Source organism: Ochotona curzoniae, unplaced genomic scaffold (genome assembly GCF_017591425.1).
Source record: "Ochotona curzoniae isolate NIBS_2020 unplaced genomic scaffold, NIBS_Ocur_1.0 contig_64, whole genome shotgun sequence".
Lineage (NCBI taxonomy): Eukaryota > Metazoa > Chordata > Mammalia > Lagomorpha > Ochotonidae > Ochotona > Ochotona curzoniae.
Genome location: NW_024466502.1, coordinates 24,478,361 through 24,502,214, shown reverse-complemented (window position 1 = coordinate 24,502,214; position 23,854 = coordinate 24,478,361). Strand labels below are relative to the sequence as shown.

Here is a 23,854-nt window from a genome sequence, read left to right as displayed (position 1 = left end):
CGGGCCATGGTGAGGCAGGCCATGACAAACTGGGCCACAGCGCTAATAGGAACCAGGGAGGGAGGGGGGAAAACTGGTAGGGAGAATGTAGAGAGACCCCTGCTAGAACACCTCACCCACTGGATAGCATGAGTTGGGATGGGGGCAGACCAGAACGGGCAAGGCTACAACACCTGTGGGCCTCATATGAGCCAGATCAGGGAAGAGCCGGGCTTGGTTGACTGTCCCTATTGGCGCAAACATAAAGTAGAATAGGTGAGGGTTGATTGGGCTTTGCCACAGCATCAGCAGGTTCTGGCACCAGTGGCTAATCTGTCAAGCTAAACTACAGAACCATCTAGAAAGTGCATGATTCGGAGGTGGGAGTGGCCTAGGAGGAAAATAGTGGGCACCTCCCTCTTGGGTTACCACTCCCATTGGAGAGTAGGAAAACCAGGACAGGGGCAGGGGTGGCTGTACAGAAAGGAACCCACCAGCAGGTGTGTGGCCTGGATAGGGGAGCTGGTTGGGTTGAACTAGGTTTCAATGCCCATTTTACATGTATGAGATGTGGGACAGACTGGACTAGTCTGCTGTACATACTGGCAAGAAGGGGAACTGGGGCAAGGAGCGGACCTGGTAGGGGTTATTGTGGGTTGCTCCAACTAGGCTGCAGCTCCCAATGGATTATGTGAGGACTGGACTGCAACACCCATTGGTTCAAGTGGAAGACATGGCTGGAAACAGAAACAACCCAGCAACTGCAACCACCAACTGATTGGGGTGATGGACTCTGCCGGGGCCTGTACTTGCAAGTACACAGAAGAATCTGATCTAGGATCACCTCAGACAAAGTTTCTTTTAGGATCTCCCCAGTCCAACTGCCGTACTCAGAACTCCAACCATGAAGAGAAATGCAGGTTCCATGGTCTGCCATGGAGTGCAAATGCCAGAGCCGAACTTCCTCAGAGGCTCAGAAGGAGCAGTGGACAGCATAATCAGTTACACACAGAGGATATGGCAGTCTATTGGAACCTGCAGAGGATACCTGGCACCACAACAGAGGACAGAACAAATCAATCAACTACCCCAGCCATATGTTGGCAATGAAAATATTGGGCAAATGGAGATTCTGGGGTGGACTATGTCAAGCAGTAGATTCTGCAGAGACCTCATCATGCTTGGTATGGTGCGACTGGCAGCAATTAATAACTTGAACTATCAAAACCACTTGAGCAAGGCCCTCGGAGCATGCCCCACATTAGGGACCTGGAATGAGTGGGAGGCTGAGTCAGGCCTCTCCCTTTATCTCCCCCTTCATATGACAGAGAGAGAGAGAAAGAAAGAGAGAGACAGACAGACAGACACAGAATGCATATTGTAAAAAACTATGAGATACTTTTAAAATTCTGACACCAACATAAATATCTTCTAATTTTATTCTTCTGATAACCTTCTGAAATATCTTTACAGAAAAGGAAGAAACAATCCCTAATATGTTTATTTTCACATAATTTGGGAAGCTTATTTCCTATCCTTCTGTACAAAGCATGAATCAAAGCTTATGGATGTAGTATGCAACCAACAAAGCTTCAAAGTAATATTTGAACGTATTTTTTTAAGCAAAGAGCTTAGATTAATTAATATATACATCTTATGTTAACACAAAAATGTTAGTGCACACTTACTACTTAAAAAAGAATTAATTTATTGGGGCTAACACAATGTCTCAATTGGCTAATCCTCTTTCTGCAAGCACCAGCATCCCATCTGAGCACTGGTTTGTGTCCAGGCTGCTCCACTTCTGATCTAGTTCCTTGCTAATGATCTGAGAATGCAGTAAAAGTTGGCTCAAAGCCTTGAGAGTCTCAACCTGCATGGGAAACCTGCAAGAGGCTCCTGGCTCCTGCCTTCAGATCAGCTCAGCTCTGGCCATTGCAATCATTTGGGGCATGAATGAGCAGATGGACGATCTTTCTGTCTCTCCTTTTCTCTATACATCTGCCTTTCCAGTAAAAATAAATAAATCCTTAAAACAAGAATTAAATCATTTGGCATTTTATGGAATGAAGATATCCTATTGACAACCTTTCTGTCCACAGATATACTTCGTGTAAATGAAAACTGCTCTGCCAGGATCCGTTTTATAAAGGTGTTTTACTGCCTTTCTACTCCACTCCATAGCACCCAAATAAAACCTCTGAACATCATAACATGCAAATGAGTGTTTATACTCTGGCTAAATCTATATCTAAGTCATAATGGATTATAACAAGATAGCAAAATTTGATTAATGTGATAGAAACTGTATTACTCAGCCAAACGTGAACAACTTTCTTTTTGTAAATACCTTAAGAGAGGCTACATGGGCCTGGTGCAATAGCAAAGTGGCTGAATGCTTGCCTTACATCCTCCACAATCCCATTTGGGTGCCAGTTCATATCCCAGCTGCTGTCCTTCCCATCCAGCTCCCTGCTTGTGGCCTGGGAAAGCAGCCAAAAACAGTCCAAAGTGTTGGGACCCTGCACCCATGTGGGAGACCTGGAAGAAGCTCCTGATTCCTGGCTTTGAATCGGTTCAGCTCCAGCCATTGCGGACACTTGGGGAGTGAACCAGTGTATGGAAGATCTTTCTCTGTCTCTCCTTCCTCTCTGTATATCCACCTTTCCAATAAAATATGGAATAAATCTCCAAAAAATTAAAAACAGGCTAAACAACATGATGATCAAACCTCAGCTTCAGTTTCAGGAGCCACAGTACAGTTTAACTCAGAGTTGCAACAGATTCACTAATAAGTTCACTGCTAAGTTACAATTGCTACACATTGCTTTCCTATGGAAAATCTTTACCAATTAGCTAAAACAAAAATTGAACTATTCTAATGAAAATAAACTTACAGCATCTTGGGTATGAGTCAGAAACAAATGACTCAGTGGAACAATGCATAGGAAAAATAACTGAAAAGACCCAAGGGTTTTGTTTCCAAAACTCTCCAGACTGAATGCAGGTTTTAAAAAAATAGGTTCTGAACTCTTGAATTTAAAATGTGCCTAGGTAACTCATATATGTTGATTCTGATTCTTATAATCTAAGATTAAAAAGTGATTACTACAAGAAGATCAATGGAACAATATGGAAAACCTCAGCAGTGAACCTGCGCATATACAGCCAAATAATCTTCAACAAGAGAAGTTTAAAAAAAACAGGAAGAAAGCATTTGTCTCTTCAACAAATGATGCTGGGAAATCTGAATATTCACTTGCATAAGTAACAAACAAGACCCCTGACTTTTCTTCTTACAAAAAAAATAAACTCTAAATGGATCAGGGATCTAATCCCCTGCCCATGCACCATCAAATTGTTAGAGGAAGGCATAGGGAGCATGCCACAAGGAATAGGCATATATAAAACTTCTTAGAAAACACTCCAAACATACAGGCAGTTAAATAAAGAATAAACAGATGGGACTATATTAAATTAATAAACTTCTGAACAGCAAGGGAAATGATCAACAAATGATCAACAAATGAAGAGGCAACCAACAGAATGGGAGAAAATCTTCACATACAACACAACAGGTAGGGCACGAATACCCATGATCAACAAACAGCTTCAGAAACTCAACAATAGTACACAAACAGCCCTGTTAAGAAATGGACAAAGGATATAAACAGATATTTTTCAAAGGATGAAATTCAAAAGATTAACAGACATATGTCAAAAAAAAAAATGTTCAGGTTCCCTAGCTATTAAAAACATTCAAACAGAAACTACACTGAGATTCTATCCAATTCCAGTGAGAAAGGTCTGTACACAGAAATCTACTAACAACACCTGCTGGGGGAAAAAAAAGGTACTTTAATCCACTGTTGGCGAGAAAGTAAGCTAGTACAGTCACTATGGAAAATACTCAGACAACTAAGAACTGATCCACCATATGACCCAGCCATCTCACTCCTGGAAGTATATCCAAAGGAAATGAAATCTGCATTTGAGAGAGTGAACTGCAACCCTTCATTTATAGCAGCACAGTTCACAATAGCCCAGATGCCTTTCAAAGGAGGAATGGAAAAAAACACAGTGGTATATCTACTCCACGGAATACCACTTAGCCACAAAAGATTGTTATTTCCAACAAAAATGAACCCAGTTGAAAACCATTATGCTCAATGAATTAAGCCAGCCCCCAAAGGTCAAATATCATATATTCTCTCTGATATATATGTGAAATGCAAGAGAGACCAGCATGCTGGGAAGTAAAGGAACTATGCAGTGTGCATCTCTACATTCAAATAAAAGTAGGACTCTCAATGAACCTTGTAAATATAACCCTTTGTTACAATACCAGGTTTTATACTTTTTTCTGTACCTAGCATATCATGATACATTTAAAAATCAGGAAGTTAAACTTGTTACTTGTATTAAGGGACTATATCATTGTGATAACACAAGGGAACTGGCAAGGTTGGGTGAATGGGGAGGAGGAAGAGAAGTAGGGATGAGCCTCTACATCCACAAAACTGTACCATAGTGTTGTGGGCTAAGGAGTTGACCAGCACTCTTTAAGCTAAGCACTACAGGGCGTGGGCTTGGGGCTAGAAGCACCTGGCCTGGTTGGACTCAGCTGTATCCAACATGCGCTAATGAGGGTGTGGGTGAAAGAGTAAACAAGAAGTAGGTGAAGGTTCAAGAGAGGCGGCAATAAAGGGAGGCCTTGGAGAGAGACTTGGGAGACTTTCACCACCACTGGTCTCTTGTCGGTGCCTCTTCCCCAGATCCTCGCTGTGGCCACGTTACTGGCTCAGCTGGCCGGAACACCATAGAAAACATTTTTTAAGTGACTGCCAAGCAAAATACAAAACCTTTAAGGAGTTTGATCTAACTTTGTATGTAAGGAAATTGTAAGCCAGATTTTGTAAAGTAATAAAAAAGGAGTCAATGGATACTTGCAGTAGTATCCAGAATCCACCAGGCAAAGGTACCTCTTCCACCTGGCTGTCAAAAATAAGGACAAGTATTTTCAAGTGGTCTGACACTACATCGCAAAAGAGCATAGGTCAATTACAAGTCTCAGAAAAGTAATTTTTCATCTCGTCTATATGATCAAAATAATTTTCTGAGGACTTTTTCTTGAATACCCTCTATCCCAACGTTTAACGTATTTTTTCCTTCAATTGCAAAGAACACGAAATGTTAGTAGTCCCAAACAGGACAGTGTGCACACAAGGTTTTGACAGGACTCACAATGTGAACCAAAGTGCGGAAAGCGGAACAAAGAGAACACTCTTCAAATCCAGGCTGTGAGGCAGGGATTCTGGATGTTTTCCACCACAAGCATGTGAGTCACAACATGTGGTAAGACTCCCACAACAAGGAAGTAGATGCTGTTCCTATGTCCACATCAATGAAATATCCATAGTGTTTCAACAGTGTGTCCCAATGACCCATGGGACAGTAACCAAGATGCACTGAGATAAACTACTAATCCTCAATGAGCAAAAGCTGCATTCAATTTAATGAGTGTGTTTCTTTTAGGCTGCTCATTTCTAGATCAGCTTGGGATTCAGAAGAAATTACTCATATGTACCTATCTATCTACCAATGGCCAATTAGCTTAAAATTAGACTTCAATGGGAAGATAGGACAGCACTAAAAAAATTTTAACATGGAATAGAGTAGAAACAGGATTTCTCTTGGTGATTAATATTTTATACAGTTATCTGCAATCTCTGATTACAGCAGGTGACATGTTCCCCCACTACAAAGTACTCAGCGCACCACAATGATGACATGCATTGAGGCAACAACCAAAACTGTTTTTAAGCTACAAGCAAGTTTCAGTTGGAAGGGTTTGTGTCATCAGTGGAAATGAATTCAGGCTTCTAATCACCTTGATTCTGAAGCAGTGTCCTGTCTAGTACAACAGAAGACAAGGAATGGCATTAGCACACACACACAGAGAAATATGCCCCAAATCCGCATTTCACACAAGAAGGCAATGCTATAGGACAATCAGTAACTCCCTTATGTTCACTTCAGTAATGAACCATAAAGAATATACTGTCATTATCAGTGAACATAAGAAAATTCTTGAAGAAAAATCATATTATAAGTGAATACAAGTAATGGTTATCAAGTATTTTTACTATCACTTTTGACAAGTGTACTTCATGAATAATTTTTAAAGTACAAACATGTAACACATGCCTTTTGATAGGATATATACATAAATGATAGATTACAAAAATAGTTATAGCTTAACTATAAACAATTACATTACATTTTGAAAAATTAATTTGAAGGTAAAACAAAAAATAGACTTTGAATCCTTTTCCTTTAACATTTACTGTGCAAATGAATCTGGTAACCAACAAATCATGACATTAATAAGATCTTTGCTCCTTCTTCATAACCTGTGTAAAAACAGCAACTAAACTTGCCTTTAGTAATTCAAAACGGTGGCGCTAGAGAAAGGCACCCTTTAACACACTTTTTTAAAAAGTAGCATTATTAGCCTCCATCCACCATCCAAGTCCTTACTTGAAATGCATACTTAGATTCATTGTATGAAACTAATAGAACAGTATTACTTAAGTTACAAAAACAATTATAAATGATACAGCTAGGAAGTTCCTTTCTCACTATTCTGATTAGTTTTAGATCCCACGATAATTGTGTATGATGTTCTTTATATTCAGAAACCACTGAGTCAAAATCATGCTCTTAGATATTTGCTCTTGGGGAAATACACACTAAAATATCAGAAGGACATGATGCATGCAGTGTCTAACAAATGTATTAGAATGAAAAAGCCCTAATGAGGATATGTACACTTTGGTATAAAGGGACAAAGAAGGTGATAAAGCCAATATAGAAAAATGTTTTAAAAAATGCATTGATCTGGGTAAAGCAGTAACAGGATTGGTCTCTAGTATTCTTCCTACTTTTGGGTAAATTTGAAATTACTTCAAAATATTAACTTAAAAACATTCTAATATTGCAACTAGTACATGTGTATCTCAATGATTCACTGTTGAAATAAACTGACTCAAAATGTACTTCTGTGTATATATTTATCAGCAACATACACATTATAATTAAAAGTACAAACATAATAGTCAAGACAGTACCTCATTTAAAACCAAAGACCTAGCAATAACATTTATGTCTATTCACAAGGGAATGGATAAATTATGATTTAGCAATACTATGTAGCAATTAAGATGAATAAACCAAAATGAAGCAAATGTACAACAGAATAAATTTAACTGAATACTACCACTGAGAGAAGCCATATAGAAGAATATAAGCTGTATCACTCTATTTATATAAAAGCACAACCCATCCGTGCAATGAGGTGGGCATGGGGCTAGTGACTAGGTGGGAGAATGAGAGGCCTGCAGAGCGGCTGGTAGCATTCCATTTACTGTTTGAGGTAGGTGATGTAGTGGAGTTCACCCTGCACTGATTCCCTAAGCTCTATGCTTACACCTGGTGCACTGCTATCAATTAAATGTTTTAAAGTGTACTTTCAGCCTATTGATTCTACTCTATACCTGCACACCAAAATAAGTACAGACAGCATATACAAATATTCTCTGACGTAACGACTAGGGGCAGACTCAGGGCCCAGTGTGTTAAGTCTCTATCTGCAATGCTGGTGGCCCTATCAGAGCGCGGGTCTGAGTATCATTGCTCTACCTTTTATGAATGTGTCTGGGAAGGCAGTGAATGATGGCCCCTGTACTTGCTTGGCTACCCATATGGAAGACCCGGAAGTAGTTCAGGCTCCTGGCTTCAATCTAGCCCAGCAGTTGCCAGTACAGCCATTTGGAGAATTTCAATCTCTTTTCCTCTCTCACCTCTCTCTTACAAACAACTAAATAAATATTCTCTAAAATAAAGAATGCAAAGAGAATGGCTATTAACAATCCTAAGAAACTTTAGGTTCTCAACATGTTTGAATACATTACTTCAAATAACAAAACTGTAAAAACGTGAAACTTTTCAACATAAGATACTGTGTTCTTCCCTGAGGATTTCCATCATCCTTCTATTGTAATAACATCCAGGAATATGGGAAGCTGTCAGCAAGAACAACATTGACAACCAGGCAGCAACATCAAGAAGATAATGGACTATATTATATTAAAGAACATAAATAACCTTGAAAAAAAAAACCAAAGCCAAAGGTTTTGTTCTCTATATCCTAGTGGCAGCTAACCTTTGACCTACTCAAGAAATAGTCTCAATCGTCACTTTCAGGCATGGTTCTCTTTCATGAAGGAAACTAGGATCCTCTGTATGTTTCTGTTAACCAACGTAACAATAATAAACAGCTATAGTTTGCACTGAACAGTGATGCCTTCTCACTGGAAAGCAGTAGAGGGAAAAAGCAAGCTACACATGTATAGTCTTGGATCCCTCAATTCGCCTATTTTTGTAACCGTTTTTACAATAACACCTACACAGTGCACTTGAAATCCATTAAAATATTTTTTCACCCATTTTCTTCACTAGAAAAATCAAATTCAGTATTCAAATGACTATGTTTAAACCAGAGAAAGATCAGCTTCAAAAAGATAATAATCCAAACTTCCTTGGAGTTGTTTTTTTCTTTTTTTAAAGCAGGGGCACCCATGGTCAAAAGATGCTCAGAGAGAATTCAAGCACTGTCCTAATGTAACTAATTAACAAGGGTCACTTAGTTATATGTTAATTTTCAGCATTTCCTAAGTCTGAAATAAGAGACAGAAGAATATCCAAGAAGATATTCATGGCACACAGGCTAGTTGATAGCACCTAGTACCCTCCTAGAATACACAATCACCAATTATCAAACAGCTAGGAACAGTCAGCAAGAAAGTGCATAAATTTTGCAGTATTAAATGGAATATCATACAGTGCTATAACAGATGAGTCAAACTAGACACAAAAATCTTCAAGTAAACAACAATCCCTTTGGGAAGCTCAACTGTGCTCAACTTTCCAGGGGCTGTCGCCTAAAATGAGAGTGATCAAAACAATCTCCTGGGTGTTTTTATTTTGTACAAAGAATGTTTCTTCAACAATCACAATATCTAGCTTTGTGTAGGTCAAACAGTAAGCAAAGAGATTTAATAGGTTACCTATTTTTAATACTGAGGAAAATAAGAAACAAAACAAGATGTTTACCAGATTCAAGAGATCCCCCAAGCTATCAGAGACTTGCTCTCAATGCAATCCTCTACTCACTATATGAGCTGCACGGAGATTCAGCAAGCCAAACTGTAACTGAAGAATCAACAAAATTCCTAGGAAATATTCTCATTGCTTGCAATTATATTCCTTCTACAAAGAAAAAATTATCAAAAAAATAAAGACATATTGTATTTATCACTTTCTTAGAGTTATTTCAATCGTGGTCTTTGGGTCCCCTATAGTTAATCTAGAATTTTCCTCTGAAAACAATATCAAGTTTAGACCCTGAAATCCTAGGCAAAGAAAAGCAAAATGTTTGAAAAAGTTTATGTCAGATAATCATGTTACTAAAAATGTGTGAAACTACTGTTTTAAAAAGCGTTCTTAATAAAATTAATTGGAACTTAAACCAATGTTAGCCACAGATTAAAACAAGCACAGCAGAAGGATGCATAAATGTCACTCCAAAATTAACCAGCCAGTTTTTAGTAAGATATCATTACATCACTGCAAAAAATTATGCTTCGCAAACAGAGGACACTGATCTCACCTGATTTCATTTTCATACTGTGGGGACAGTCTACCTGAGTTCTGGTAAAAGCTTTTCAGGAAAGAGGGGGCAGTGAAGGAAGGGGCAGAGAAGGAAGTGTGAAGACTTGGAAGACTGGAGGAAGAATTACTCTCCTTGTGCATGCGTCGAACTGACGGAAGAATGCTGAGTACAGAAAATACAGCAAATGTGTCTTAATTTATAGTTCAGCAAAATCTTCATTCACTATGAAAAAGCACAGAAATAGGTTCAGCTTCCCTTTAAATGATTTTGACTTAAGTTCACTCCTGGAGAAAGCAAATCCTCCTCTATGTTTCTAACTCTGTTGGTCTCTAAAAAATTCTTCAGTTTCAGAACCAAAAAAAAAAAAAGTGTTGATTTTTACATGCAAAAGATATTTGAAGGGGAAAAGGAGTAGAAGTACACAAATAATTCCAGGAAATAAGTCTCCAAAAGGGAAACTGATTGTTAGGCGTTTTTCAAAAGACTTTAACCATTGGAGAGATAGAAGCCCTTCTGAATACTGAAGAGCAACACGTTTGCTTGCTGGAAGCCATCACAGTACCTCTGGCTTGCAACCATGAACATTCCTTGTTCTTTCCTGAAGTGGGCAGGATCCTGCCACTCCAGGTGACTCCAAAGTCCAAATTTTCATACAACTTTTTTTAAAAGAAGACTCTTAACATAGAGAGATCTTACAACGACACAAATGACAGTTCTTTATATTGAAAGTGCTTTAATAGATTATAAAATGTGGAATTGTCAAGGAGAATTGAAATATCCTTTAGAATAAAACAACTGCCATTTTTAGTTCTTGAAAGTAACTTTTCCTGGAAAAAAAAGAGGTCCATTGCCTTAAACAAACATCCATGAAGCAGAAGTGAGCATATAATAAAAATTATACATATGAATATGCCGTCTTCTTCCCACACACACAAATCTGAGGCTAATTAAATCTGTTGATAGATACTTGTATTATAAATGTTATTTTTAAGTTTCAAATCACACAGAAAATAACCATGGACAATAAAACAATATCCTTAGAAGAAATTCTGGCAAATGTGACAAATTTACTATGAAATTAAGCCTCACTTTTCCTTCAAGTTCTCCTTATTTCCAGCATCCCTTTCAAATTCTATTTTTTATGTATCAAATGCATTAATAAAATGAGCTCTGGAATACAAATTCTCACCTGGACTATACATGCTCCAATTCCAATTTCATATGTCAAATAATTGTGATAAATAATTTTAATGAACTACCGTAAGATAATTTCTAATCAACACTGCCTATCAGTTATGGGACTCTAGATTTTTTTTGTTATCAATAGCCCTCGACTCTAGACTATATTCATAACTGTTTTCACATTTAGCTTTAACGTGTCATGTTGTAAAGCATAGTTAAACACTAGCCCATGTTTGTATGCTGGGAATTTAGGTGATCATTAAGCTCTGGTATTTTATTGCAAGTTAACAGGAAATTCTATTGCTGTGTTATTTTCAAATTTGCTCACTTGGCTTTTAGGTCCACTATCAACAAGACACGGAATAAGATGTGTTGTCAGCAGGTTTCAGACCAAAAAATCCTCATAATATTCTGTTTTCCCTCTTTTTCTGAAAACAAAAAGTATGTACATGCAGAACACATGCCTCAACTTTGTCCTATTTCCTTCAGTAACGGGGGTAAAGGAAAAAACCAACTTATTTTAACAGTTTTCCTAGAACTTGGTTTTGGTCACATCTTGACCCCAGAGTGACCCAAACTGGGTGACAGGCGCCTTTGCTCTCCCGTCCTGAACAGAGGGTCCAACTCACCTGCACTGCTCGCTGGAGCCCTGTCTGAGCAGTGGGGAGCGCACGCCAGGCGCCCTCCCGTCCTGCAAGTTGAGTTTTCTCTTTGTACTTGAGGGTGGGTGGCTGAAGGTGTGCGCCCTTCTCCGGAACTGCGGGGAGTCTGAGTCCTCCTCTGGGAACGAGTGCCACGCTGACGACAAGGGGGAGGCTGGCGGAGTCCCTGGAGGAGAGTCCCCTGGCGAGTAGTCCTGAAAAGCAAGCACAAGTGGGGGCTTTCTTTCTCACGAGGGTCAGGGCAGACCTGCGGAAACCCAGGGCTCGCAACCACAGGGCATCTGTCTTCCTCTGGAGTCAGGACAAACCACTTTGTTTCTTGCACTCAACCCTGCAGAGGGTCATGGGTACCCCCATAAACCACTTCTGATAAGCAGCTGTAAGCCGTGGAGAGATAGGGTAGAAAGAGAAAGGGACGAGAAGGAAAGGTGTTCTCCGCCCTGGCAAGCGGTGGTAAAAATGCTGCAGCTTTTGTTCCACTGTTAACAGAAAGATGAAAAGACATCACGACCGAGAAAGGGTGGCGTCAGGGGGACATATCTCCAATTTCCGTGACATATCCTCGCCTGCTTCCTGTCTAAACATCAGCACAACACTTAAGTGGCCAAGCCTTCAGGAAAGGAAAATAGAGCCTGTTAAGTATCCTCTTGGATTGTGGACGCCTTTCTCCAACTACCTATTGCCTGGGGGCAAATGCCTTTTAAAAGACATGAAAAACAGGAAAGGAATGAAAAGTGAGCAGTGTTGGAATGCATTTCATCTTGCATGGGGAGACATCATAAATCTCCCAGTTCAGACAGGTATGCTGTTTATACTCTCCAAATAGGCACCGCTGCAGACATGTTTGGCTTGATAAACATGGGTGACAGACCCATGGCAGGACTAAACCTGCAATGACATCAAAATAAAGTTTAACAACAACAACAAAAAAACTGTTAACATTTCCCATCTTAAAAAAACATGAACAGTGTGGCACGTGCTCAGGTTACATGTTGCAAGAATACAGGAAACAGGAAACCAAACCTCATGAGATAAGGAAGAGCCTAATATTGCAAGTTAAAGTGACTACAAAATGTAGGGGGCAAAAAACAGTTGCATAGGAAAAGAACAGAAACTAGATCACTGTACAAGTACGGAAACTACCTGGTTCATCTTTATATAGCTCTGTGTCAGCAGTTGCCCAAACAATTGTCCTTCATGACATCATCTCCAGTTAGTGAGCAGAGAATATGTTCCTCCCCAATGTGAGAAAATCTAGCAGACTAAAAGAGCCATATACCAATGCCCAGAATTTTCTTACCTTAGAGAATCAATCTTCTATTGCTTATCTTTCAAAAATCCAGAAAGGCCTCAAAATAAAATGATTAGGCACTCCTACCAGTGTTGGTTTTTGCGGAGTCACAGTCAGGAATGAACCAAGGTGCCAGCACATACCTTTTCTGAGGCCAGACTGTTGGTCCTTTCAAAGCCGTCCACACTGCCCAGACGACCTCTCATCCGGTTAGCTCCCTGGATGAAGGGAATGATGAACTCGTTCAGACAGTCCAAACTGTGACTTCACAAAATGAATGAAAAGCAGTTGAAGGTTGCCACTTGGGGGTCAGCATTAAGATGATGCTTTTGTTGTGACTCAAATGCGTTGGTAGTGTTAACATACATAACAGGCACAGTGCATAAACCAGTTCCAATCTATTTCCACTTTATCTAAATCAGATACTCAGACTGAGATCTCTGCAATTATTTTGTTTGCCAGGTTGAATATTATTTACACCCATCAGGTCAGTGAAAAACCTCATAAAGTCTCTATCCTACGATAAACACAATTGTGAAAGGTACAACAAACCAAACCAGGAAAATTATAAAGGTTTAACACACACAACCTCAAGTACCAATGCAATCATTTGTTTCATGGTTATAAATAAACATAGACCTAAAAAAAGTTAAGAATACTGACAACTCAAATTATGGAGTTGGGGGAATGGTATTCATTATTCCATAATATAAAACTTCCTAAATAAATTATTCCAGGGCAAACAATGTGGCATATCAGGTTAACCTACTGCTTGTGACACTTATCTTCCACATTGGAATACCAGTTCAAGTTGCAGCTGGTCCCTATCCCCACCAAGCAGGGGGATAGATAGCAGCCAATGATGGCTCAAGTACTGCCACCCATGTGGGAGACTAGGCACCTGGCTTTGGCCTGGCACAGTCCTGGCTGCTGCGGCCAACCAGGTGCTGAAGCAGTTCATGGAAAACCTCTCTCTGTCCATCTCTCTCTCTCTCTCACTCAGATGTCTGTAGGCATATTGTGTGTAGGGTGTGTGTGTGTGTGTGTGTGTGAGGGGGGAAGTGTTCCTCTTTCAAAAAATAAATCTATAAAAACTCATTTCACATTAGAAGTTTCAATATCAGTCTGCTTCAACACTGATGAGCAGATTACCAGATTATCTGCTCCCATAATCCTTAGGTGAGAATTTTATAGATGATCTGAGAAATATGATTAACACACTATCTCATCCATAGACAGGAAGATACAAAAGCTGACTGGAAATCACATCCCCTGGATTTATAGAGACAAAATGAATCTGAGGCATTCTGTGTGAATCTAAAATACCCTGGGATACAATCAGTTGATGTGACAGTGTCTGCAAAATTTTAAAAATGCACACCATTTGCACTGTACATCATTTTTAATTTTTGTCTCCATATGTTCTTGGGTTTAATTTTTATGGGGGAATAATGTTAAGTTTCTTTTAAACTATTCATCACAGTAATACCTGCATGAGTCAAATTGTGCACTCAGGCTCATAAACAACTCTTCGAATCCTACATCACTAAGGCAAACCAGGAAACTACTTATCTTGATGCTTCTGAGATGCAGTTTATTCTACAATCCCTTAGTCTTTCCATTTCAGGTACTACATATTTCTACTCTGGAATTCGAGACATTATTAGTCTTACTTCATTTTCCCCACTCCCGACACGCTTCCCAACACTTTTCTTCTATGTCACAAATTTCAGTTAAATCAGTGTTCTCTGCTTGGATTATTATGACTTTGTAAACACTGTAGGTAAGCCTGTTCTTACTATGACTGAATATGGTTATATCATGGATTTTCTGCATTTTGTTTTGCATGGAGTTAATGGCTACTTCTGCAACCACTTATTATAAAAGTCTCCAGTGGATCACAACATGATCAAACATCATGGAATCCATGAGTTTGTTTTTACTTTTTCTTTCAGCTATTCGTAATGGAGACCTCTGTCATTTTGCTCCAATATGACTTGCTACAATTTTGGATTGCTTTATACACCCTCCTAACATGGCAGCTTTTTAAAAAGAAAAAGTTCATAGAAAAATGGAATTTCAAATTTAACTTTTAATTTGGGTAGAATTTTTTTTTAATCTTTGCAAATGAGGTGCATTTAAAATGTTCAAGGGTTATCACACTATTAGAAATGTCATATGAATTTCAAAAAAGTTTTGGGACAAAAGGAACATGTAGTCCATTTTTCTGTGACCTTTTAGAAATTCTCTCATGTTTTCCTTCATCATCAACTTAGAAGTTTCCTGTGACTCTCTTTTCTGCTGGAATGTCTGTTTCCTTGATTCTTTGTCTTCCTCTTTTTAAACACACTTCCTTATTTTTGTGGAGCACATGGTCCAGGTGCTTTCTGAGAAAGAGAGAGTGGGAAGTAATTTTTTTTAAAAAAATTACATGTCTGTAAATGACATGATTCTATGGTTATATTTTATTAGTAATTTAATTGAATGTGAAATTCTGGTTGGGAACTTTCCATCACTCAACTGTCCTCTGGTTCAGAAGTCTGATACCATTGTGATTCTACAACCTATGTGTATGACCTGCTGTTTCCGCATGGAACAGAATCTATGCTTACGCTTGCAGATTCTGAAATTTCACAACAGTACATCTTGGCATAGTTTTTATTTAGCTTTTTCTTAGTATATTGAATCTGGAATCTGTGCATTTTCTCAGTATATTAAATCTAGAATCTCACGCTCATTAGATTTCAGAGTGTTTAAATGTTTCTTTGAAATTTTCCAGCATACTTTATTTTTCTGGAATTCCAACATTTGGCTTTTTCTTTAAAAAATTACATATTTATTTATCTGAAAGGCAGAATTGGGGAGGGAGAGAGAGAGAGATTGAATATGCACAAGACTCACAACACCCTAGTTGTTGTAGGCATTTGGAGACTGACTCAAATGGGAGAGGGAGATGGAGGGAGAGAAAGAGAGAGACACAGAGAGAGATTCCACTCACTAGGTTCACTCATAAAATGGCCACAACAGACAGGAACCTGGAACTTTATTGTTCCTCCTGAAGTAGGCAGCAGGGGTCAGAGCACTTGGATCATTTTCTGCTGCTTTGCCAGGCACATAATCAGGAAACTGGATCAGAACTGGAGCAGCTGGCATTGCAGGAGGTAGCTTAATCTACTGTGGCACATGACTTGCTCCCACCATTACTAGGCTTTTAAATCTCCAAACTGATTCGTTATTTTGTTTTGTTTTCCAATTTTACATATCTTGGTTATTTTTCTTTATTGTCTAGAGGATTTTTTTTTTTGCATTCTACTCTTCATGACTTTTTCATTTTATTTCTAGGATCACCAAGTTTTAAAAATTCTTTCATGTTCCCTGTTACATGTTTTCAGATTTACACCATGCTAGCTTGTTTCACAGAAGCAACACTTACGGCTTATCTGTATGCATGAAACATCCTTTTGTATCTGCTAGGAAGGGCAATTGGTACAGCAGTTAAGATGCTGCTTGGGATGGCTTTATCCCATCTCAGAGTGCCAGAGTTTCATTCCTGGCTCTGCCTCCCATTGCAGCTTCCTGTGAGCTAGCAGGTGGAGGCTCAAGCACTTGGGTCTCTGTCATTCATGTGAGAGATTCAGATTCAATTCCAGGCTGCCAGACTTAGCTCTGATGGCTGCAGGCATTTGCAAAATGAAGCAAATAATAGCTCGCTCGCTCTCTCTGTCCTTCCTCCCCGCCTTTCCCATAAGTCAATCAATTTTTAAATGCATATCTACATCTACTATTACTGCAAGTTTCTCCTGTGCCAAATACTCAGTGAAGCATTTTATGCCACATTATCTATTTAATCCTTGAAACAACCCAGGGAGGAAGCCACACTTTGTTAGCCCAAGTTTCCCAGAGAAGAAGGAAGTTCAGGTAGATGAAGCCACCCATTTCATGTAACAAGTTAAAGGACAGAGAAACAACTGGAAAACAGAAGGTAAGTTACAATTTAAAAGTGAAGGTCCTGAGTTCTTTAATACTACCTCTCAAAGACAGACCTTTGGAGAAAAACAGAGCTAAAATAATAGTAAGCCTACATTTGTCATTTGGTAAATGTCCCAGAACCTCAGCAAGGCTTTCAGATCTTCAAATCTGTTATATAACTGACTTTTCTCCATTAATAACCTATATTTTTAGCTGGTGAATTATTGGATTATTACCGTGTGTTAAGAGGAAACCATAGGTTGATTCCTACCATGTCAATACATATATGCCAGCTAGCCTGGTTATCTCAAGTGGATTATTTGATCAAAATAAAGAAAGCAGATAGCAATCTCAGGTACACATTTTGTTCACATTGGTATTATTCATAGTAATGTTTTATCCATATGTAGTTTTGGAAGTATGCCCCAACAGAAACCAACTCACTCAATCTAACACTCTACCACTATCTATTAATCTATGCCTTTCGGCAGGCAGAAACAATGGGCATTACTATAAAGCAAACATAAATGAAGCCTATTTTCAAAATAATTTGCACTTTGTATATATTTCTATTTTTACAAAATTTCAACTTAATACAACAGACAAATGATGATGAGCTTCTAAACATTTAAAATCATGGATCTCATTTCATAAACATCTATTCTTGGTGAAATAAAATATTTGACATTTAAAATTGCAGAGCTAAGCTAGAGTGTTAGATTTTCCACTATACAATTCATTAGGGGGAAAAAAACCCTTAATTTTAAAACTAGAAACAACATAGATAAACTCTAAAGACACAGTATCAGGAATAACAAGCCAGGCCAGTCACAAAGTTCAGACAATGTCTAATTTCACTTATAATGAAGTACAAGGAGTGGTCAAATCCATCGAGACAGAAAGTGTTGGCTGTCAGGGGCTGTAAGGAGAACCTGGAATTACTTTTCAACTTCAGTTAAGGAAGATGGAAAAAATTCTGTAGATGGATAGAGGTGATGCTTGCAAAAACACTGCTAGTATTTTAATGTCAATGAACTGTACTATTAAAAATAATTTAAAAGGAAATATTTATACTCTATATCTTACCACAATAAAAATGGAAATAGAAAAAACTGTATAGGAAGATTTAATTTATCAATTATCATTAACTACCAAATTCACTTCAGATGCACTATCTAAAAATAAATTTAAATAAAGAGAAATGGGGCAGATATGGCACAATGAGGAAAGCTGGCACATGTGATTCCCACACTGCATCCTGGAGTGAACAGTTCAAATCCCAGCTACTCCATTTTCAATACAGCTTCTCCCTAAGACACATGGGAAGGCAGCAGATAATGGCCCAAGGACTTGGGTTCCTGGCATCCATAAGAGATGTGGATGGACTTTTGGGCCCCTGGCTTCACTGTGACCCACACATCTGGCTGTGGTGGGCATCTGGATTGGGGTCAGAAACTGTCTGTCTCTCTGTGTCTCCCTCTCCCTGAATTTCTCCCAACCAGATGAAAGATCTCACGCTCTCTCCCTTCCTTGTACTCGTGTGGTACTCCCTGTCTCTTCAGTTTCCTGTCTTTGCCACTAGGCCACTTAAGTAATTTTTAAAAACTATTAAAAAGATTTCCAGAAACACCTGATTGAGAGCACATTCCCAAAGGTCTCACTCTCAGTCAGCCCAGGTATATCCACTGCATCCTCTCTCAGGACTGTATGGATCCAGGATTCATGCTGGGCTTCCATGAAAGTCACGCAAAGGTGACCTCTTAGATGATGGACACCAGAGCTAGTGACTTTACACAACCATCCACTCTTCTCTAAGCTACATAGTTTTTAAGACTTACTTCCCTCCACTGTGCAAGAACAAGAATAGCACTTTTCACACACCTTTGCTCTTATACCAATGGGAAATTCTCTGACAATGCACATCATTCAGTTATGGCTCTTAGAATATCCCCCTTTAAGTCCCTAGCCTGGTAACCAGAATTTCACATCCTGGATTCATCACAAAGATTTGTTCAAGAGACCAATAGTTATTGATATTGTACCATCAAAAATTTTTTATGAGAGGATAATTTTAAAACAATTATTTAAGAATGTATACTAAAATATTGTCTGTGTTTCTATTAAATTTTCTTTGTTGAAATCAAACTCAGCAGTCATTATAATCTGCCTGTTTGAGGTGCAAGTACTAAAAACGTTATACTGTGTTAAGCTATTCTTTCATATTTACTTATCACCTGAAAGAAGGGAAATATTTGAGTATTTTGTTACCTATGTACTTTCCTCAGTGGCATATTAGGTAACACAGAACGTAGTCTCTATAGCTGGAATTGATTTCCAACAAATATGCTACTTAGCCTGTTACAGAATGTCACAAAATCCCTTCTCAGATATGGTGGTATAACAGCTCGGAGTTATCTGTGACATTATACACCAAATGCAGTTAAAATTGTGGCAATATTCTAAGAGATTTTTAAATTTAAATTTTACTTAATTCACAAACGGACCATGATCTACCATCTTTCGGTTCGCTCCCCACATGCCCACTACAGCCAGGTCTGGTCTAGGCCAGGTCAACGCTGGAAACCGGGAACTCAACAAGCATCCCATTCCATAATGGTGTTAGGAACCCACCCACCTGAGCCATCTTCAGCCTCCCCAGGGAAAACACGAGCAGGAAGCTGAGGCCAGAAGCTTAGGCTGCACTTGAATACAGGCATACCAAGTACCATCTTAGCCTTTATGTCAAATACATGTCATCTAAATATTTCACATTCAGATTTCCTCCTCATGATTCTCGTGATTCCAATGGTATGTGGACATTTTAACAAAAGTGTTTCAATCCAGGAATAAGGGAAACAAACCATTTTCTGTGTGGCATATTCAACTTGTTTGATAAGTGCTTTGTAACTTACCATTCAAGAGGTCAGTCATATCCCTGGTTAAACTTATTTAAGATGCTTTATAGCCATTATAAATAGGATAGTCCTCAAAAATTCTTCTCTCAGGGAGTTTAATTATTGCTATTTGAAAAAAAAATGGTTCTCATGTGTACGTGTGTTGATTTTGAATCTTTAAATTTAATCTGTTTTTCCATTCTATCAATAAGATCCCTGTTACTGGGATCTTTAGGTGTTTCTCTATATAGAATCAAACAAGTGTCAGTTCCAGTTCCAGCTGCTTCACTTTCATCCAGCTCTCTGCATATGGCCGGGAAGGCAGCAGAGGATGCCCTATATCCTTGAGACCCTGCACCCACATGGGAGACCAGGATGAAGCTCCTGGCTCCCAGCTTTGGGTCAGCTCAGCTCTGGCTGATGTAGCCATTAGGGAGTGAACCACCAGATAGAAAACATCTGGAGAAGGGTCTGAAATCTTTTTAAAAACTTGCCTTCAAGTTCAGATATTCTTTGTTCTGTTTGATCTAGTCTGGTGAGGTTTTTAAATGTACTTATCAGTTGACTTAGTAAATTCTTCAGCTCAAAATTTCTTTCTGGTTCTTTTTTCAAGATATTTATCACTTTGCTGATTTTCTCATTCATATCATTTTCTGATTTATGAATATTGTGAATATCTTAAATATTCTGATTATTCCTCTGAATGTTTTCTTAAGCATTTTACAGTCTCCCTTTCTTTGTAGTTTGATATTAAGGCATAGTTGCATCCCTTTGGGAACATCATATTGCCTTGATTTTTTTCAGACTCCTTGTATCTTTACATTGAGTTTTGCCCACCTTTCTGAAAAATATGTCTTATGGCATCAGTGTGGTAAACTACTTTGATTTTAATTCCAGTTAGTTTCATAATATGTCTTCCCTATACCTATTTCTCTGCAGATAATAGCAGCAGCAAAGTCCACTGCAAGGTCCATGAGGATTTCTTGGACCCCGACACACAGTTCTCCAATCAGTGCATGTGCAAGTATCTGAAGTCACAGGACTGGCCCTCTCATGGACCCCCAAACATGCAGAGTCCTGGCCTCCATCCCTATGACGGCCTAAAATCACAGGACCCACACTGACCTTAGGATGAACATACTGACTTCTGGGACCTCTGTGCACATTTCTGAAGTCACAGGACTAGCTGACAACAGGACGGGCAAGGTGTTGAGACCCTCAGCTGCTTACATGTGAGCACCCAAAAGCTGTGAGATCCTCATCAGTGTTGAGTTTGGGGATACAGGGTGATGCAGATTGCCAGATTTGGTCCATGGAAGGATCTGAAGCCAGAAGACTGGCTGTTGCTGCTGAGATAAATGGGACACAAATAGTATGTAAGAGCCCAAAGGAATGGGATCTGAGTTGTACTAGGTTGAGTGGGATGCACAGAACCCCATTTTCTGTCTGGATAAGGACCCAAAAGCAGAAGCAAAACTGACATTGTGAGGCCAGGTACTTTCAGAGCAAGGTTCTAAGAACATTCAGTTTGGAGCAGTAGTGAACAGACTGAGCTGATGTTATTAAAAACTCTGACCAGCACTCCTGGTATGATATCCAGATGTCAGGGGAGCAGCAGGATTCAAACACTGGGATAAGGAGAGGTAGAGGGGTATAGACCTAAGTCTGAGGAGCCAGTTGCCTTCCTAAGGTCCTGGAGGCAGGCTCTCTCCAGTGTTCTGCAGCCTCTGTCTTGGGTAGTACAGACACTAGGGTGCCAAGTTCACCATTTCTCTGCAAGGTATGTAAGGCTGGAATCTTGCTTGCTAGCATGGTGGAATGTCTGTGGGTTCCAGGGACAGGAACCAGCAGTGGCTGCTGTCCCAAGGCAGTAGGGATTCAGATAGTGACTCCCTTATCAGGATGGTACCACACTGCACAGCCTGTGCTCTGGAATGTGTTGGTGCTATAAAGGAAGCTAGTTCTCCAAACCAAAGGAACCAACCATGAGCTCTCCAGGAACCTCTCAGTGAGCTCCTAGTCGACTGTGCCTGTGGAGTCCTCCAGTAAGAGAAAGACTGAGGTGACAGTGTAATTGGGATTTGTTGAGTCCTTTCGTGATCCTGACATCTACAATAAAGATTCCATTGTCAGCTGGCTTTGATCCTCCAACATGCCATCTCATGGTCTCTGTTTCCCTTGCCAATTTCCCCTACTGCATTCTGGTGTGCCTCCCTTGGCATTCACCTTGTGATGCAGGTGTTGGAGAGGAGGTAAACACTGGACATGTCTATTCAACCATCTTGGAAGTCTCCAAAGCCATGAGAATTTTGTTAAAACTTGCATTAATACACTTCTGACAAATCTGACAAAAGGATGTCCTCTTCCAAGAGTTTGCTTTTGGCTGACAAAATAATGACATCCTCAGCTGACCCAGCTTGCTGTAGGGCATTTGCTAAAAAATTAGAAGAATCTTAATTACTAGTAGAAATGTCTGTAAAAGTATTTTGAGCTCTAGCAAGCAAACAAAACTAAAAAGACAAGGGGCTGGTACTGATAGGCAGTAGGCTAACCCTCCAATCTGTAGCACCAGCATCCCCTATGGGTGCCAGTTCATGTCTTGGTTGCTCCACTTTCACTCAGCTCTCCACGTAATGCTTGGGAAAGCAGTGGAGGATGGCTCAAGTCCTTGTGACCATGCACCCACATGGGAAACCTGGAAGAAGCTTCTGACTCTCAATTTCAGATTGGCTCAGCTCCAGCTATTTCGGAAGTGAACCAGAGAATGGAAGATGAACCTCTCTGTCTCTCCTTCTCTCTGTAAATCTGCCTTTCAAATAAAAAAATAACTAAGAAGACCAGATGTCCAAAGTCACTGTGTTCTTAATGCTTCACTGAATAAGCAGAAAATTTCAAAATGTATGCAAACACTTGGCTAAACTCATTCTTATTATGCTATTAATGCTAAATAGATCTAAATGCATTCCTTCAGCACTGAAGGATTACTAAGACTATAATAAACTGAAGGAAAAAATTTCTTTCTGCATTAACAAGAGGGGTCAAGAGACTTTTAAAAAGTCATCAAGAATACCTTTTCCAATTTTGTTCCAAGGTTGAGCAAGCAAAAGGTACAGCTGTTGTGTCACTCCTCAAATGACACAACAACTGTGGCTGGACCAGGCTGAAGCCAGGAACCAAAACTCAATTCAAGTCTCTCACATGAGTGACTGGGATCCAGCCACTTGAGCCAGCACCTGCTGCTTTCCAGGGTCTGCATTATCAGGAAGCTGAAAGCCAGAGCCAGAGCCAAACGTGAGCCTCAGGCACTGTGTTTTTTATTTTGTGCAGGCAGCATAGGTTTTGAGTTGCCTTGTAAATGATGAAGGTCATTTTGTCTGCTGAGTGAGGTGTTGGCTGCCAGCTTTTAACATTTTTTCTCTTTAATAAGTAATATATCCTCTCCATGACCTACCTTCAATGTGTTCTTTTAGGTCTTGTTTCTTAATAGAGTCATGGTATCCCAGTTTACACAACAGTTGATAAACTCTGTTGCTAGCATTCATTTTTTTTGATGCTCATATTGCATCCAATGATACCAGTTGGAGCCTTTTCAAGGTTTTTACCTCTAACACATCATCGCCTTTCTTACTAACTAAATGAATGCTACTCCAGGTTTATCTTGCACTTTTTCTATCATCCTAGAACTAGCCATTTCTCTCCAGATCCTGGTTCAGTCTAGTGAATGTCAACCAATAAGTCTCATTATCTGATGTATGTAGTAACCGAACAAAATCAGGGGCTCTATGTATATGTTAGCATATATTCACACACACACACACACACACACACACACACACACACACACACCATGATTTCACACAGACACCTCCAAGTTGATCCAACCACATAATGTTCACTTCCTGCCTTTTTACATTTGTGATTTCCTTCTCCACAGACCACACTGCTTATTTGCTAAGTTCACAAATGCCAACCATGTGAATACTTTTCATCCATTCAGTTATTGACACTCTACACTGGGGCTACCACCCCACACATAGAGTTTCTTACCCTACTGACATTCTCCTCCTTGTCCTGAGCACCTGCATAGGCACTCTCCCCTCCATCCTGGCTCACACTTTGCACTGGCTCTACCCTATGCAAGGAT

General features: G+C 39.5%; 1 protein-coding gene across 5 annotated transcripts in view; it reads right to left on the bottom strand.

Moving 5' to 3' along the window:
• The window catches only part of TBC1D4 (TBC1 domain family member 4), a 164,340-nt gene that overhangs the window by 38,408 nt on the left and 102,078 nt on the right, over positions 1-23,854 (bottom strand). For 3 of the 5 annotated variants that reach the window (XM_040991287.1, XM_040991288.1, XM_040991286.1), the window contains exons 9-12: positions 12,991-13,065; positions 11,524-11,750; positions 9,710-9,874; positions 5,870-5,893 (exon numbers count right to left, since the gene is read on the bottom strand). In XM_040991287.1, the coding sequence (XP_040847221.1) occupies positions 5,870-5,893; positions 9,710-9,874; positions 11,524-11,750; positions 12,991-13,065 (491 nt within the window). The remainder of the gene's footprint in view (positions 1-5,869; positions 5,894-9,709; positions 9,875-11,523; positions 11,751-12,990; positions 13,066-23,854) is intronic. The other 2 variants (XM_040991285.1, XM_040991289.1) reach the window with 2 other exon arrangements.